This window comes from Berghia stephanieae, chromosome 3, assembly GCF_034508935.2.
Source record: "Berghia stephanieae isolate SIO BIC M18660-M18661 chromosome 3, UCSD_Bste_1.3, whole genome shotgun sequence".
Lineage (NCBI taxonomy): Eukaryota > Metazoa > Mollusca > Gastropoda > Nudibranchia > Aeolidiidae > Berghia > Berghia stephanieae.
The window spans coordinates 45,080,642-45,099,500 of record NC_088362.1 but is presented as its reverse complement, the minus strand read 5'-3'; the positions used below and the strand labels follow the sequence as shown (position 1 = coordinate 45,099,500).

General features: G+C 33.9%; 1 protein-coding gene across 1 annotated transcript in view; it reads left to right on the top strand.

Moving 5' to 3' along the window:
* The first annotated feature begins 782 nt into the window (after positions 1 to 782).
* The window catches only part of LOC144967828 (RING-type E3 ubiquitin-protein ligase PPIL2-like), a 42,785-nt gene continuing 24,708 nt past the window's right edge, over positions 783 to 18,859 (top strand). Inside the window, exons 1-14 of the mRNA XM_078905502.1 lie at positions 783 to 882; positions 2,948 to 3,052; positions 3,440 to 3,502; positions 3,827 to 3,878; positions 4,510 to 4,653; positions 5,118 to 5,207; positions 5,767 to 5,842; positions 7,701 to 7,816; positions 8,918 to 8,962; positions 9,246 to 9,321; positions 9,848 to 9,954; positions 15,565 to 15,654; positions 16,922 to 16,955; positions 18,380 to 18,497. Coding sequence (XP_078761628.1) covers positions 851 to 882; positions 2,948 to 3,052; positions 3,440 to 3,502; positions 3,827 to 3,878; positions 4,510 to 4,653; positions 5,118 to 5,207; positions 5,767 to 5,842; positions 7,701 to 7,816; positions 8,918 to 8,962; positions 9,246 to 9,321; positions 9,848 to 9,954; positions 15,565 to 15,654; positions 16,922 to 16,955; positions 18,380 to 18,497 — 1,148 coding nt within the window. The 5' untranslated portion in view covers positions 783 to 850. The remainder of the gene's footprint in view (positions 883 to 2,947; positions 3,053 to 3,439; positions 3,503 to 3,826; positions 3,879 to 4,509; positions 4,654 to 5,117; positions 5,208 to 5,766; positions 5,843 to 7,700; positions 7,817 to 8,917; positions 8,963 to 9,245; positions 9,322 to 9,847; positions 9,955 to 15,564; positions 15,655 to 16,921; positions 16,956 to 18,379; positions 18,498 to 18,859) is intronic.

The window sequence follows — 18,859 nt, the reverse complement described above, 5'->3', positions numbered from 1 at the left end:
AAAATCTTTCTAAATTATAAGATAGATGTCAGTCAATGTCAGGCAGAGAAGTCTAGTAGCGCGTCTTTGTAGGTTTTCATTGTTAACAGACTGTCGCTTAAATAAAGGACTCCAAATACTATTTCTAAACTCTATTTAAATGTCTATCAGGTTTTTGTTCTGTTTTTTCGTTGGTTGACATCATTTTGTTACTCTTTATTATCATTGAAAAAAGTATCCCAACTGCTTAGGTGCCAGAGGCTAAAAGGGTCGATTGGATATGCAAAGGGAATGTATTCATTTTACTTTTTAAGCAAATTAAGACATGTAGGGTATAGTCCCTTGGTAAAGATAACGATTTTATAAAGTTTTACCCTAGAAAGAGGAGAGCTAACGTAGTTCCCCTTTCTAGGGTTTTACTGAATATTTTAATGCGACATTTATAGCTATATTTATCCGTTATTTTTTCTATCTAAATTACAGTTCTCAAAAATAGGTCTGACTCTTTTTTTCCCCGAAAACTATTGATGTTGTGCCAAAATGATCACAACATTCACCAGCCGGAAATAACGTTCCAGCACACAAAACTATGTGTGTAACAGTAAACGTTTATAGTCTGATTGATAGAATTTAGTGAAAAATATTCATAAAAATGGCTGGCAAGAAACAATAACAAAGAACTGAGTGACGTCAATTTCCTTCCATCTATTAATTTTCACAAATAAATAGGCCAAACTTTCATTGCACGTTTAAAAATAAAAAGTTCACAAAGGGAGATTAGCAAGATTGTTTCCGGTTCAAATGAATACGAAAGTAGAAAACAGTCTCAAAAAAATTCTCAAAATTACAAAGTATTTGCAGAGAGTTGAGAATGGGGAAAAAGCAGCATCAGAAAGACAAATTGTTAGTAAAAACATTTAATTCTCTTCATTACATCTTCATACTATTAGGCTAAGATAAGGCAGATAGCATTTATTTTTAATTAAAAAATGGTAAACAAAATATGTGAGAAAGTGAAAGTAAATGAGGAATGAGAATGTGTAAGTGTAAAGTAAATGTAAATGTAAAGCCTAAAGTAAAGTAAAATGAGTTGGATGAAGCATCATTTTTAAAATAAGTGCATTTCAAGTAGTATAATTGAATAATTGCATATGAATTGAAGTCAAGTTTTGTGCATTTTTATTATTAGTCTTTCACTTTTGGCTAAGAAAGGCTAGAAATACTATAGATAAAGTTAAAGTTAAAGGATGATCGTTGCTGTTGCAACTTGACTTTTTTTAATACAATTTATTCAACAACAACAGCAAAAAAAAGCAACAAAAAAAAAACAACAGAATTTATATACACGATAGATTTAGATACAACCAGAGACACCAGTCAACCAAATACAAAAAAAAAGTTTGTCTTGCTTTTGCTAAAAACTTGATTTCAGATCTACTTAAAATGAAATTTTTAATTATTTTTAATATACTAAATTAATTATAGTAATATCTATGTTTTCACTGTCATACTGTTTACTTTCCTTTCATTATAGATAAGAATATTCATATTATATAGTGTAGACGCCAAAATTGTAAATTAATTTTACACATTCTGTCAATTTTTGACCTGTTTTAACTGCAATGGTCTATTTTTAAAAATAATCAAATAATAAATTTCAATTAATAAGTTTCATTTCATTTGATATTCAATGTTTTCAAGCCAATTAATAATAAATGAAATGTATATTTATGATAATAATATTGTCGATTCTGTAATCTGAACACTTCTGTTCCCCCAGCTGTTTTCCAGATTATAGAATGACCAGCCAAAGTGACCATTTTGAATAAGTGAAATAACTCATTAAGCACATTGATATGGACCTAGTGCATTTCACACATCAAGTGATTATACTATACAACTATATATTCATCTTCAACAAGATGCTGCATAAATAAAAGATTATAATACCTGTCAGCACTAATCGTTTAGCGGGATATGTCAACAGTAAATCAGTATATCATTTCTTCTACTGTATTACAAGAGTGTCCCACTCCCACCAGCTTACGTAAAGCGAAAGAAGGATTTGAGCCAAAGATGTTGTAATTTATTATAGTTTGAAGACAATGTCATTGTTAGGTTTCTGAGGTTGAGGCAAACTACACAGTCATTGGGCAGTGAACACATGCTTTGAAAGGATAAACTCTGACAACACCCCATATCCATCATATGAAACTGCAGATGGAGATGGCATTTTGGTTTGCTGACATTCTATTACAATATTGAGAGTTCAGGTTACAGAAGTACAACTATATTTTATACCAAAAATTAATATAAATATTGACCGTTAGGTTAAGATTCATCAGTCCGGTAGAATGAAGAAGATGAAGAAGGAGAAGAGGCTAATTAGGTATTCATACCCAATATCATGACTTTCCAGATTATAATTAGTCTTTCTGAACCATTAAAAAAAAAACTTGAGCTTTTATATAGCGCAATATCCACTAAACGTGCTCAAAGTGCTTTACAAGCGGTCCCTGACCAACAGCAACACGTAACATGTAGAACGTGACGCCTGTTAGGCGATAATACAATTAGACCCATGGAGGAGTTTATCATGAATCCTTTAGCGTTAAATTGACAATAGCAATTGCTTACTACCCTTTAAATTAAATAGGACACTAGATCTGACAGACTCAGCTACTCATTCAGTGCTGGGTGGACAGGGGAGTCGGAAAAAAAACTTGTCTTCACCCTGGATTGATTTTGGTCCTTTTGTGTATGAAGTGTGTTCTCCACTAACTGAACTATTGGGACCACCTAATCCATCCAGATTATAAACTATAGATAAAGAAATAAAAATCCATATACATTATTTGTCAGATTACAAAGGTTTCTGGGTTGCAGAATTCTTATTTAGGTAGACATGACTTGTTGTATTAAAGATATTATCTCAAAGAATGCTGTCTTTATATTTCCTTTTCTACAGATACCTCACTACTTTAGAATGGAAACATGAGTGGGGTGGCTATAAAGGTACTCAGAACTCTGGGGAAAATTCTAAGTTTCGCCGACTGCCATACAGCTGTTGCAGGTTTGTTTGAATGGCATAGACTGAACACTCCATATAAATTATAAAGGAAATAAGTAACTTTTTGGATGTGTTCTTGAAACAGCACTATCAATATGATGATTATTTCTAATTATATCGATACAAATTCAATTTTTAAAAATAATTTTAAAATCATACGATGAGACATTTTGGAGGAATAAAATAATATTTTTTATAGATTTAAGGTTGACGTACATTTTTAAGATGTACTGGTGACATTTAATTGGTCATCTTCTAACTATTGCTTTTATACTGAGAATCCTCTCACAACCCCCCCCCCCCCCCCCCCCCCCCCCAGTCCACAACCCACCCATCTTTTAACTACTATGTAGTACTACAGTAGCCTACAAATATTCGTTTCATTCTCAGTTTGTCGTTTCAACCTTTTGAGAATCCACTATGTACAAAAGAAGGAGTTGTATACGATTTAATGTGAGTATTGCTGCTCAGTATGCCATTAGTTGTTTTGTTGTTTGTTTTTTGGATTGTTTTTTTTTTTTGGTTTTGTTTGGTTCTTTTGTTTGTTTGTTTTTTTAGAGGGGTGGGGGGGGGTGTATATTGACATATTCTGATTTTATTATGGGTAATCATTAGATCGGAATAGATTAGATTCAGCTTTGAGAATAAATAATGGACGGGAAGTACATTTTATAAAATGATTTTGCTTGTCTATAAGTATGAAGACATTTAATGAAAAAAAAAGTTCAAATTTCAAATTGGCATGTATTTCTTCTTTTTTATTATTTTTATTTTCAGGAACATTGTTCCATTCCTCAAGAAGTTTGGAATAAATCCGGTGACGGGAGAGGTAATACATCTTTCAGTAAATTTTACTTCTTAACAAAATGACATGAATTTGTAAATCCAGTCAATTTCTGGGGAAAAAAATTGTATTTATAATTATTTCTCCTTTGTAGAGTGGATTTACAGTCAGGATCTGGTTTTACTCTTATCTCATGACATATTTTGTCATTTTACAAGAGGAACAACGATAGCAATGCCCAAGTTATATCAATTTTTTTTTTTTATTGATGCTCTTGTGTATCTGGTAAGCTGTGGCTTACAAGACAAAATGCCAGGAATAGGAGTGGTGGTGAGTTCCCATTTTAGGTGCCAGGTTGTATCATTATTTTGTTCATGCATAGCCGGGCAGGCTGTCCGAGGCACCCAGATACAGCTCGCCACTTGGATGGTCTAATGACAGTTTACCTGGAGACTTCTTGCTCCTGCAGTATACACTTAAGCACTCTAACCATGACAAGGCAGTGATCCATTTGAGGGCGGCTTTCTTGGTAAAATGTGTTTGGAGTCAGATAAATAAATGGGAGAAATAATAGATTTAAAGAAATTGAGCTCCCAAGTAAAAGATTTGTGTAAAACTAGCTATGACTGGTAATCTTAATTTCTGACTAAGTCTGTTTTCAAAATTCTTTTTGCAGAAAATGGTAGCTAAAGACTTGATCAAACTTCATTTCCACAAAAACAAAGATGGCAAACACCATTGTCCCATCACCTTTAAGGAATTCAATGAAAACACTCATATTGTAGCTGTGAAAACCAGTGGAAATGTATTCTGTTATGAGGTAATTCCAGTAGTAAAATAAATATCAATATGCACATTTATAAAGCACGCTTCCAAAGTCTCGTCATGCTCAGTGGTCTTTCTAGTTTTTATTAATTCTCTCAACAAGCCATATAAAAAACAAATTTACATTTCATACAACGCAAGTTACGCGTCTTTTTTTTTTTCTCTGATTTATCTTTGTTATATTTTATATATATATATATATATATATATATATATATATATATATATATATATATATATATATATATATATATATATATATATATTGTTTTGTTTTGTTTTAATAAAAGTTTTTCTACTGTCTCATCACAAATTACTTTAAGAACTTGATTTTTATTTTATTTTTGAATTTCATACAGGAAATTTTCCTTATGTCGAATGACTAGTTTGTTTCTAGGATAGAAAATTTGGTAAACAAAATTGTTGAAATTTTATTCAAAATTTTTGTTTATGTTTCAGGCGATTGAGCAGCTCAATATCAAACCTTCTTTTTGGAAGGATTTGATGACTGACGAACCTTTCACTCGCAAAGATCTTATCACAATTCAGGTGGGAATCTTTTTGGTCAAGATGTTTTTATGAGATTGTTATTGTTGTTGTTATTACTGTATTAGATTGTTATTGTTGTTTTTATTACTGTTATTATTATTAGTATCTTTGTTATGATTATTATCATCATCATCAATATTACCATTATTACTATTATTATTATTATGGCTTCATGTACTAAGAGAATTTCACAATGCTTTAGTTATTCCCTAGCAAACTATTGTGTAGAATCAGATTTTTATTGTATTTAGGTTTAAGTCATTTTTGCTTCTATTTTGTCTACCAAAACTCTCACAATGTCATTCATTCTATTATGATATTAATGAGGATAATGACGATAATCATCATGATATTAATTTATGAAAAGTGCGATCATGGTCTTTCATCTAACAGTTCTGATTTCTTATATGAGTGCTTATTTATTTGTGCTTTACAATTTTGTTTATAAACAGGTCTACATCTAGAAGATTACCACTCTACTTAAAATATTGTTATCTGTCACAAAATGTGAATTAAGTGCCTGAAGATAATATGTTTCACTTGCATGTCATGATTTCAGGATCCAACCAATCTGGACAAATTTAATCTACAAACTTTTCATCATGTCAGGAAAAAACTCAAATGGGATGAAGATGGTGAGTTTTATTAAACGTTTTGTACGTTTAATAAATTGTGAATTTTTAGTATCACATTTTCATTGAAGTTTTAAATTTAACTTTTTCAACAACAAAAAATCAGATAAATTTATTTTTCATTTAAGCTTAGGATTGCACTACTTTGCCATTTAATTCTCTATTTCCTTTCCTAATTGCACAGAAAAAATAACAACTTTACATTCTAACTATTTTTAAATCTTCAGCCCAACAAATTTTAAGGCTCTTTCAATGATTATTGTTTTTCGTCTCTGATATTATATCTAATTTCAAAGATTATTTGCACTAAACTTTGAAACTATATGATTTACCTCTTTCCATTCTTCAAAATTTAATACATTTATTTATTCTTTTTTTAAAATCATTATTTTGCCTTTTCATATAAGTTTTTGATAATGACTGGGAAAGGAATTTGTCATTATTGCACACCATGTTGCCCATTGGCACAGAACATAATTCTCATTATAAGAAGATATAACTTGTTCATAATAAACAGGCTCTTAATGCTTTATGTACTGAAATAATAATCGCTTGAATTAAAAGAAAAACACTCATGTATACAAACACTTGCAAGGGCACATGCACAAAGTCCTAGTCATTGAAGTCCGCTTACAGTTTAAAAATATATTTTTTCAGATAAGATTTAAAAGTGTTGAAATTATTTAAGTCTCTTAAATCTTTAGAAAAGGGAGTTCCAAACTTGTGGTGCCATTAAAGACACATTGCCCCATTAACAACAGAAAACCATCTGTTTTGGTTTTGAGATCCACTCAACTTTTTTCATTTCTTCAATGCCTGCAAGTCCTCAGTCTAACCTTAATTGAGTCAGATAGTACGATTCAAAGCTGAGCCCTGAAGAATAGTCAAATATCAGATTACCAACCACTACCACTATCACTGTCAATTGACTGATACATATATCAAGTCATAATTGTGACTGATCAGTGTCAGTATGGACAAATCCTTCAGAGTGACTGTGTCCAGGTTGTGGAATTCCCTTTCTTATAATACTAAGAATAGTGAAAATTTAGAAACCTTTAAAATGAAATTGGAAACCAAATTATTTAGAAGGGCGTTTTTCGACAATTAATATGCTTTATGTTTTAATTTAGGGTAGGTAGTAATGTGTATGTAAAGAGGTTGTGTATGTGGACTCGGAGAAGTTTTCATATGTGAGTGTACGGGTGTATATGTGTAAGCGTATTAGTGTGAATGCTAGTTTAGTCTGAGTGATTGTAAAGCACCATAGAGCACTTGTCAGTGGATTAATGGGTGCTATATAAGTATATTATATTATATTATATGGTTCTTATTACTCACAATAACTCTATGGTCTGGTGGTATTACACTCGACATCTGACCTGTAGGTCCCAAATTTGGGTCCTGCTTTTCTGCAAAAAGTTAAGTCCTTGGAAAAGGTTATTTACTCACATTTTCTCACCCTACTTAAGTGTAAAATGAGTACCAATAGCAGCATTTTCTCTGTCATTAAAAAAATTGTAACAGTACCTGTGAACAATGATTTTGGTTTGGGGCCCCTTGTAAAACACTTTGAGTTTGAGTACATCTTGTAAATAGATATTATGCTTTACAAAAGTTCCCACTTTTTAATACCACAGCCTCCTTAATCCTCTATTATAGCAGCCTTTAGTTTTACTTCAAGCTGACATTATATCATCACTAAAGCATTTTTTGTTTCATCGCTGTTACTGATCTCTTGGTGAAATTAGTTTGGTCATTTTTCTCTCCAAATAATGAGGAGAAATTTTGACTCGAAATATGTTTTAATCAAGCCATCAAGGGGTTAAAGTATAGAATATCTGTATTCTTTTCATTACAGAGGAAGCAGAGCGGGAAAGGAGGAAGTCATCACAGTACAATCTGAAGGCCATCAACAATGAGGCGAAGAGTGCACTGGCTGAGTTGGAGAAAGAGTATAAACCATCGCCTTACTTGGTTAGTTTGAAGATTCGGATCAAGTGTTAATTCAATTTTTTTTTAAAAATTGATACCATTATTAATTGATTTTTTTGTCTATCAACATTTATAACTCATTAAGGCATTTTTTTTTCTTTGAGTGATACGAACTACTATGAGTCTATAGTACCTTGTGATCTAGGCATGGTAAGGTGACCTTTTGTTGTGAGGCTGAGACCACAACACCATGTCACGCTGCCCCATAAAGTGTCAGAATGTTTTTGTTATAACAATATATTTCCTGTTTTCAACTATCTATGTTCATTTTCCTCAATATGTTAAAATTCAATTTTTTTTTCTGTTTAAAAAATGCGTACAGTTTCTTCATAACATAAAGCCAATTTATCCAGTATTTAAAATGTCATATATTGGTGGGCCTAATGACTCTGAAAAACTACTTTTTTATGGTAACTCACAAGGAGCAGATCAGGGTTTCTTCATCTAAGAATTTTTTTTTTTTTTACATGAAGTATTACCACTTAAATTGTTTTTGTTTTTGGCTGAATTAAGATTTTATTCAGTGTTAGGTATTTTGTTCATTTTTTAGGCTTTTATTCTCACTTCTGTTCAGTACAGATGGAATGTAAGGGGATCTCCACAAATTTCCTGTCAGCAGGTGACCACAGGGGTTTTGTCATACTTATGATTTTATAGGGGGGGGGGGGGGGGGATAATGAAACAGCTGCTGAATAATGTTTATTGTTGTTCGTTTTGGGGGATTTTTTAATGGTCTCAATTGAAAAATGAACATAGCTGCAGAATTGGATCAATTGTTCTTTGTTTTTATCAAATGACTGAATGAAAAATGAATAAAGCAACTGCAAGATAGTAGGAATAAAATTGAATCGAAAGAAAGGTTTCAGACTCCAACCCCTCTTCAGTTTGAAGAATGTACTACTAAGAAAGATGTGAAGAAATTGTATTGTATGCAGAAAGAGATATATGTGGAGAAAATTTATTGTAACCCGACACTGAAAGGTATAAAGGTAAGTGATAAAGAAAGAACAGACACAACACGGATAGACAATATTTTAGAAATTGTCATATAAGTTTTGTTTTGTTTTTGTTTCTTCATCACAGGGTATTAAAGAAGATGAAAAAGTAACAACAGATAAATTCAATGCTGTAAGTATTTTATATATATAGTTTGCATTTTTGTTTCTTCCATGCTTTTGAATCTACTTGCCATTAATAATGTTTGTTTTTTTTGTAAAGCCCATGGTTTTAAAACCACAAATGATATAATGATGTTAAAGATAAGGATCATCATTCTCTATAAAACAATCGTTATTTTTTTCAAAAGGAAAGAAAAGGAGGGGGGGAGGGGAGTCAAAACAGGGGCTTCGTTTTTACTCATTTTCCTTGTTCATATAGTAACTTACTGCTTGGTGAATTTTTCCATTTTCAGGCCGGTTACTCAACAGGAAAAGTTGCTGCCTCGTTCACATCCACAGCTTTTGATCGACATACTGTTCTAGAAGCGGGTAAGTCATCAAAATGTCGGTATATTTTATTTTATCATCATATTTTTTTCATTGTCAAAAAATTTAAGCGTTAGATCATGTCATTTAAGAGTAATCTCTGAGTGTCTTATATGTTTAGTAATAAGAAGATCGATCCAATCTTTGATTTTCAGCTGAGGTAAGATGGTTTTAAAAAGATATTGATGTTTTATGACCTCTCTGTCCACCCAGCATTGATTGGGTGACTTGGTCCATCAAATCTGGTGGAAAGTACTTCCGATAGAATAGCTTCCTATCCAAAGGATAGTAAGCAATTGCTATCATCCATTTCACGCTATAGATACAGGGATAAACTCCAATTCCATGGGCCTACTGGTGCAGAAGGACCACTTTTTTTCATATAAGATGATGACATTTTGTATTTGTTTTGATTTGACTATTTTCATTCCAGTCTTTCCTTGAAAGATGAAGTAAGGGATTATTTATTTTTAATAGTATAACTTCTTTCTTGATTAAATAAGATTTTTTGTTATTTGATTTTTTACAGACAAAATTGACGATGATGTTCTTAGATATGAACGAGTCAAGAAAAAGGGTTATGTACGCTTGGTCACCAACATGGGGAATTTGAGTCTAGAATTGCATTGTGACATGGTAGGTATAAAAGTGCTTGGATAATGAAATTAATAATACCCATAATAATAATGTAAATCCTTTATACTGGGCCTTTTGCATATACAAACAGCTGAAGGTACTTTTTTAATACATTATCAATGCCACAATTACAGTTCATGCCAAAAAATAATAATAATATTCATTTTTAAACAACCGATACAAATAATAAATAAATAAAATTCCCTTTATTCATCACATAGGGGAAATTTGTCTCTATGGTCTATTCCAAGGGAATAACCCAGGCATCAGCCGCAGTGCAGTGTTGCAAATTGAGCTAGGGTGAGATGACTTGCTCAAGGCCACACAACGTAGTGGGTATTCGAACTCAGTACCTTTCGGTTACGAAGCAAAGACCATTGGGCTGCCCCTATCATAGATCATAGTGATCCTATTTGTTACCTTGGTATTATTATGGTGGGGATGTTGAAAATTGAATTCATAGCCAAAAGTAGTAGTCTCGAGTTAATTCTATTTTTTATTTTTTTCTATAATTGGGAAAAATAATATAGTTACTCATAGTGTGATATATTCATATTTCTGATCCTTTTTCATTTTTGAGTACTTTCAAGCAACTGGGAAAGTTTTGAGACGATGGGTCACATTTGCAAATTAAAAAAAAAAAGTTTTAAGTAAGGGTTAATGGGGGGGGGGGGGGGGGGGGGAGTGTTATGAAATTTATGTTTTTTCACTTAGTTCACACGGGCTTAATGTGTTGCTTTTGGCTGAAGCCAGCAACAAGGCCCCTAGCCCCTAGTAAAAAGTATTTTGCTCATAGTTTCTTCTGTCCGCCCAGCTATAATTGAGTCCTATACTTTTACTATATATTTTATGATTGAGTAGCTGGGCTTGTCAAATGAAGTTGGAAGTATTTTAGCTAGGGGAATTAGGGTAAAATTGTGCAAATTAGTGATGAAAGCACCAAATTTGGTACAAAGTAACTTGAGACCACTATTACTCGATGTTGATATAGAACCACAATGAGAAATTCCTCTAACAGTGTAAAATAGGGAGATGAAAATCCGCCTATATGAGCTATATTAAAACAAAGGGACGTAATCCATGAAATATTTGTTGACGATTCGACGCTTTAACAATATATTATTTTTAGCCCGTGTAAGTGGTTGATTATTTTGGCTTAAATAATTATCATTGTTAAAAATGTGACTTTATGTGATATAGGACCGTATGGGCCGGTAGTATAGCTTTATTATGAGGATTGGAAGGGGGGTGGTGGGAGAGGAGGAGATGGTGCTGGTATTAGTTTTACTTGTGGTGTGTTAGTCGTCAACGTGATGAAGATGATGGTGGCAGTGATGTTGGTGATGATGATGATGATGATGAGGTGATTGTGGTGATAATAGTAGTGATGGTGGTGATGATGTTGATGAGGTGGTGGTGGTGGTGATCTTGGTAGTGATGATGATGATGTTGATGATGATGTTGTGGTGGTGGTGATGGTAGTGGTAGTGATGATGATGATGATGATGATGATGATGATGATTATGATGAGTATGGTGATGATGAGGTGGTGGTGGTGATAGTGGTAGTGATTATGGTGATGTTGGTAACTGTTAATTTCGAAAATGAAAGACTTTCTTGGTGATGTATATTAACGTTTTTAGATGATTAGGATCCAACAAAAATCATATTTATTAGACAAATGTCTGTGGAACACATTTTACTTGGTAGGCTTGAGAGAATTCAACAGCAGCCTTTTCTAGTTTATCCTGATCTCTTTGAATTATTTTAACGGCGCAAGATAAGCCAATACCTCGTTGTCAGCTTTTTCCATGGCAGTGTGTTCAAGAAAACCATATTATGTTGTCTTATTGAAGGCTAAAAATGTTTCCTTTCCTGAGGTTAGCCTGGTAGGGCCGGCTGGAGTCTGTCTCTGAACCTGATTGGTTGAACATACGACTGAGTGCAACCTCATTCACAGCATTCTTTGCTATACATCTTGATTAATTCTGGCAATTTATGGACCCCCCCCCCCCTCTCTCTCCCTCTCTCTCTCTCTCTCATTCTCTCTCTCTCTCTCTCTCTCTCTCTCTTTCTCTCTTTCTCCCTCCCTCCCTCCCTCTCTCTCTCTCCCTCTCTCTCTCTCTCTCTCTCTCTCTCTCTCTCTCTCTCTCTCTCTCTCTCTCTCTCTCTCTCTCTCTCTTTGCTCTGTTCTATACTTGAATGTTTTATATATAACATGGCTCCAAAAAGGAGCGCTTTTGTGAAAGACAACGAATAACAACTTGCAACAACCTAACAGAAAACATGAATAAAACAACTCCAAACAGATTTGGCTATTAAACGGTGGAGGTATGGAATCATGAGTAACACACACGACTGGATAATGGATTTTCTCACTAATTGTAAACAACTGAAAGAGCAATGTCAGACTCAGCTCCAGTACTACAGGTATGTCCCTAGGTACCGTACTAGGTCCCCTCTTGTTCCTTATCTACATCAATGATTTGCCTGAAAGATTGTCGCTAGGAACTCAACTGAGACTATTTCCGGATGACAGCCTTTTGTACAGACCAATAAGGCATAAGAAAGATTCAGAAATTCTTCATCGGGACCTTGGTTCCAGAAAATTACCAACAAAAGAAAGATAATACACAATACACAACAACACACTTGAAGACGTCACCAAAGCAAAATATCTCGGAGTAACGATAAACAATTGCCTGACCTGGAAAGACCACATTGCAAACATACACAGGAAGGCAAACTCCACCCTGGGATTCTTGAGCAGAAACCTCTTTGGCTACAAAGTAACCATAAAAGAGAAATGCTATAAAGTTTATGTTAGACCAACACTCGAGTAAAGCGGTAAGGCATGGGGTCCCGAAATTAGGTAAATAGAATCAATCTAAAAAAAGCTATAAAATTCGTTCAACAAAATCCTCAAACAAATCAAAGTCATATATGACACCCCATTTGGAACCATTTAAGGAAAGGAGAGAGAAGAATAAACTAAATGTATTTTACAAAGGTCAGAAAAACCAGGTCAGGTGTCATTACACGGCCTCCAACAGAACAAGAGGAAACCTGGCAAATTTATGTTGCCACAATCTAGAGTGGACTACCATCTTCACTCGTTTCTGCCCTCAACTATACGACTTAGGAACAATTTGGATAACTCCCAGTAAAACAGTTGGGTAAACTGCTGCTGAGCCTTCCACGAGTAAGTTTCAGCTTGAAGAGGAAGAGGAAGAAGAAGAAACAATTTCAGCAACAGCAAAACTAGAACTTTGTTTGTTTTGGTAATATTCAGCATTTTTTGATGTTCATAAAACGGACATGACAAATCTTCTGATAATGAGCTCCCTGCGCAATCAAATCGCTATTTGAGAATATGGAGAGAATCTGGACATCGTTTATAATTTCTGCAGCCACGCGGATATTTTCGTTCATGTCTTTTGTCATTATTGAATGGAGGGAAGCTTCATCTTATTGTTGCAAAGCATACAATGTGTCCTATTTCTTGTGATAACGTCATCTGAGGGAAAACGCATATTCTGCCTCCTTGGACAATGGGACGATGAGAGATTGTCTAGATCGGGATAATTTGACAAGTTTTCTTGTGATTTCTCATTTTTCACAGCGAGCCTTCTGGTTTTTTGTGGCCGTATATCAAGAGCGACATAATTTGTGTCATTTGGTATAATTTTGCTTCAGGACCTCCAGTGCATCCTCAGAGCAGTCTTCAACAGACAAATCTAGCTTGCCACTATCATTTGCTAATCCGTTAAAAGTCTTAACACCATAGCTGGTAGAACGCGACGCTACAAAAGTCACGTACTATAAGACCACAAGATTTCCGCTTTGACAGAGCTGGGCATTCTAATATTTTTTTTTACCTCTTGACAAATTAATCATTTTGACCAATCCACCTCAATACTGCACTTTGCCAATATATAATTGTTAATAGTTAGTACAAGATTTAGTACATTGTCAACGCCATGATTTAATGGGTTAAGTGACTTGATCACGGGATTGTTGGTGATGGGGTTGAGGCGGTTCATGACGGTCATGTTAAAGAAGATGATGATACGGACATTTTTAACCTGATATTTGATTTGAACCATATTATTACGCAAACCACAATAATAATATAACTGTATTGAATTAGTGTGACACATAAACATTGATGCTTAAGCGATATCTAGGTGCTCGGTATGCTGCTAATGATGATGATGATGATGATGCTAATAATAATAATCATCATCATCGTCATCATCATCATCATCATCATCATCATCATCATTATTATTATTATTATTATTATTATTATTATTATTATTATTATTATTATTATTATTATATGAGGTGGGTAAAAGGCGACAGAGTTCAAGTAGACACCGTTTCGTGACCTCGCCGACCCGAAAGCGGACGACACAACTAGCAACCGCAGTATGCGATTCATTGTTTATAGATATCTTCACATGAGCGGGAGTCTTTTATTTTCAAATAATTTTAATTCAATAAGACATTAAGAAAATAAAGATTATACTCTTTGAAAGCTATTGGAATATACCAAAGATATGAGAGGGGAAAAAATCATGTTTTGTTTTTTTTCGTATTCGTATTCGACCAACAAAACTTTGATATCTTCGATTTCACAATCTCATGTTCCGCGTTCCAATGCCGGTAAAATTTGAAATAACCAAATTGGTATACTTTTGGATTAAAAACAAATACTTTTAAAAATTATGTTACTCTCTTGGTAAATGAATGAATTTGATAAGTTGTATGTTATGAATAAATGATAAGTTATACTTCCGATTTCGATTTAAGCATCAGTGTAGTTGTGTACTCGGTACCGATGACGTAGTCTGTGACCTTTTGACACCAAAGCAAAATGTCGTTGTGAAGGCGGCAAGTTTCATCACCACCGTGAATTTTTACACGATTTAAATTGCTGATATCTTAGCTCTTGGAGTGATGAGAAAGTGGTTCTATATCACAATTTAAATCTTAGAGCAGGAACTTTTTTTCATAAAAAATTCATGCTTTCATCACTAATTTGCACAATTCGGAGGTTTTGTATCCCTAATTCCCCTAGCTATTTGGCAGTGTACTAGCGTCCTCTCCAAAGAGTAATGAGCTATTTTATGCTACAGTAATCAGGATAAAGTGTAGCACCTTTGGGTTATGGATCTGATTTAGATATTGTTGTCTTTTTTTTTTTACACCTTCTCAATACCAATATACGGGCAAATGGTCATGATTCCTTTGAAGAGCATTGTATGTTCCCAACTTCACAGAGAAGCTGTTCTACTACAGTAGAATCCTGATAAAGTTCACACCGTCGAACCATTATCCACTATCAATGAAGCACACTTAGATAGAGAACAGATAATTTGGGACCAACAACAGCTGTTAACTTTAAGCAGAAGTTTACTTTAAGAGTGTTGACTTTATGAGGATTCCACTGTATTTTTCATGTTTGAAACTGTAACTTTCTGTAAACTGAAACATTTCTGTTTCCAGTCAAACTGAGCATCTCAATATGAATTCGAAAATTCAAGTTTGAATTATAATTATATGTTTATCGTTGGTTTTTATTTTTTATTTTGCTTTTATTTTCAGGTGCCAAAAACTTGTGAAAACTTTTTGAAACATTGTCAAAATGGCTATTACAAAAACACAATTTTTCACAGATCGATTCGAAATTTTATGGTAAGATTAGCTTTGTGAGCTTAACTCACAATTTTATGTAAGAGATATTTTAATTTTTAAAAACTCCCTTCTCATTTCATGTTTCAGTCTTACTATTTAGTTAAGTTTTTGCTCTTAGCCTAAAATCATTTGGACAGTCCCTTTTATTGCTGTCAGAAAGTGACTCAAAGCTCTGATAGGTCAACTAAACACACATGAGATTACCTCCTCTTTAACTTATGGAGAATATACTTTTAAAAAGATTCTTAAAATCAATTGAATCAAAAGATTTTAAAGATTATAAGCAGTGGGCTTAAATAAACGAAATCAGTTTTATCTTCAGGCAATGCAATATGTATACATTATGTTGTATAAATACATTTGGAATGTTTACTTATGTATATTGGAATTTTTTATATTGTCTTTTACTTAAAGGAAGCACTCCATTAAAATCCCAATTCCAGAAACAAATGAATGTTAACCTAAGGCAACAGAACCTCTGACCTTCTTTTTGTATTGAATAGAAGTTGTTTGAAACTTTTGAAATCGTAAAAACTATCCTCCACTGATCTGGTGGTTTAAGAACAAAACTTAAAAGTTGATCAAATTAGGGCCATCTGGAAAAAGATAAAAATTATCCACCACTTGTCATCAACATGAGGAAAGTCAAAGGTCTCATCCACTGGATATTCTCTATCCTCTATCCATTCAAGAAAATAATCATAATTCTTATCTGTCATCTGCATTTTTTGCAGCCGCAAATATCAGGGCGATCCGCAAATTTTGGCAAATTTCCCAAAATTGGCAAATCGTGGCAAATTTTGGGAAAGTTGGCAAATCACATGGCAAATTTTGGGGAAAAAAAGAAGCGAAAACAAAATAACGAAGAAAAAAAAGTGCGAAAATTGAGAAATGTTGCAGCTTTGCCTGGGCCCAAACCAAGGGAAGCTACTCTCTACGGATAATGATTCTTTAAAATCTTTGTAAGAACGCTATTGTGTAAATTAATAAATGCAACCTCCTTAAATGTAATAAACTGTCTTTTATATATTTTTTTTCTGTATCGCGCGTTAATTTTTACTGAAACGCTTAGTTCTCCTCGTCAAATTTTTGGGCAAATTTTGGTCTTTTTGGCAAATTTCTTGGCAAATTTTGGGAGGTTTTTTGGCAAATTTTAGGTCCCAATTTGGCAAAAAATGCAGATGACAGTCTTATACATACTTTTCATAGTTTTATTTAATCATTGTATTCCATTTTAAATGACTGACTTTTTTGCACTTTGTGTCAGATACAAGGAGGAGATCCAGATGGAAATGGCACAGGTAAACACCGATTTTTAAAGTTTTATAATAGAGTAAAAATCGGATAAACTGAAATTGAAGAGACTTGGTATTCTATTTCGGTTTAGACATATCTTTAAAAGTTATCAGGATTTTCAAGGGGCACAACTCGTCCTAACTCAAAATCATACTTGATACATTAGGTTGTATCATTATCTCATGGTGGGCACCGCCATTCTTTAATTATTGTTTTGTTGTTTTTATTGTTTTGTTTTGGGATTTTTGTTCATCTAATTTCGTTTGGTTGATTTAATTTGATTATTGTATTTTATCTATCAGCAATAACTTTATTATAAAATATGGTAATGTGGAATGGATTAGTTTTTTAAAAACTAAAAAATCAACCCAAAAATCAATTAAATAAACATGACTTCGCAGTTAGAAGTATTACCTACTAGAAATAAAGTTCTCGATGATAATGAGTTGAAGAGAAATACGAGAGCTGTTGACGTGTCAAAGGCTCAAAATAGTGGTGTGAAGCAACAAGATGATGGGTTCTGTGCATAGCCTTCTATAATCTCTAGTCTGCTTTGGTTCTGTGACATCAAAATGGATCTTTGCAATGTACACACCCTTCAAACAAAGACACCCAGAACCTGCTATTATTTTATCCCATTGTTACACACATTACATTGGATCAAATTCATTAACTTAGTCACTTTGGGGTTAAGTAGTGTAGTGTGTGTGAATGTGTATGTGTGAGTAGGGGATATTTTTCTGTGTGCATACAAACGAGAATAGGTGCTAAAGAGACACTCGATCAGTGAGAGCAATAATGTTGTAAATTCATAAAGAATGACCTGGTGTTACAAGACTCCAACCTCAAGATATTGATGATAGAGTTGCAACATTTACTGATCTCGCCCAGCGCATTGTGCTCTCGCCATCAAGTAAGAATGGACTGGTGTGGTCAGGGTGAGATTGGTTGGGAGGGGGAAATAGAGAGGCGAATACTTGGAATACGGCATTGTGGAGTGGTGTGGATAGAGGGGGCAAAGTGGAGAGGTTATGAATAAAAATAAAAGAGAGTGCATTGGGTAACGATTAGGGAGGGGTGAAGAGAGGTGGATGGAGACGAATGTGTAGTAGTGTGGGTGGGGATGGTTTGGTGGCAAAGTGGAAGGCTGTGTGACTGGCAGTTGCCTAGACCAAAGACTGTTATAGAAGGCACTGGCCTAGTTTCTAGTTTGCTATGGTGAGGGATGATGAATGGATACAATAGAACATATTAGGTAACAGCTCTTTGTAAGAGTTACAGACAATGAAATAGGAATTCGGTTATCAGCAATTATTTTCTTCAGTTATTCGGCAATTTCTTTTCACTTTAATGATGGTATGATCGTAGTGGCTTTTGGTTTATCAATTGTTGATTAACAAAGACAAACACATGCTTTATATTTTCTCAGGTGGTAAATCAATTTGGGATGATAGCTTCAAAGACGAGTTCAAGCCCAACTTGACCCATTCCGGTAGAGGTGTGCTTAGCATGGCAAACAGTGGGCCAAACACAAACAAATCTCAGTTGTAAGTTTTTTTTTTTACAAGCTTTATGGGGACTAGCAAGATCAATGACCAGGGTAACTGATACATGAGCTTTTGAGCTTTTTTTTTTTAATTTTGTTTTTTATATATCACAATATCAACTAAATGTACCAACAGCAATACTTAACATGTAAGACATGGCACCTGTTAGGCGATATTACAATTTTTTCGCCCAGAAACAACACTGTTAACGGGTAGGAGTAAAGGGCCTTTTCCAAGGATTCAACTTTGCGCTGATTGAACCCAGGACCTTCCGATCCAAAAATGAGTGTCATACTACAAGACCACATATCCGCTCACGTGTATCCAAGCAGACCAGGAATAAACCTTTTTCATGCAGAATT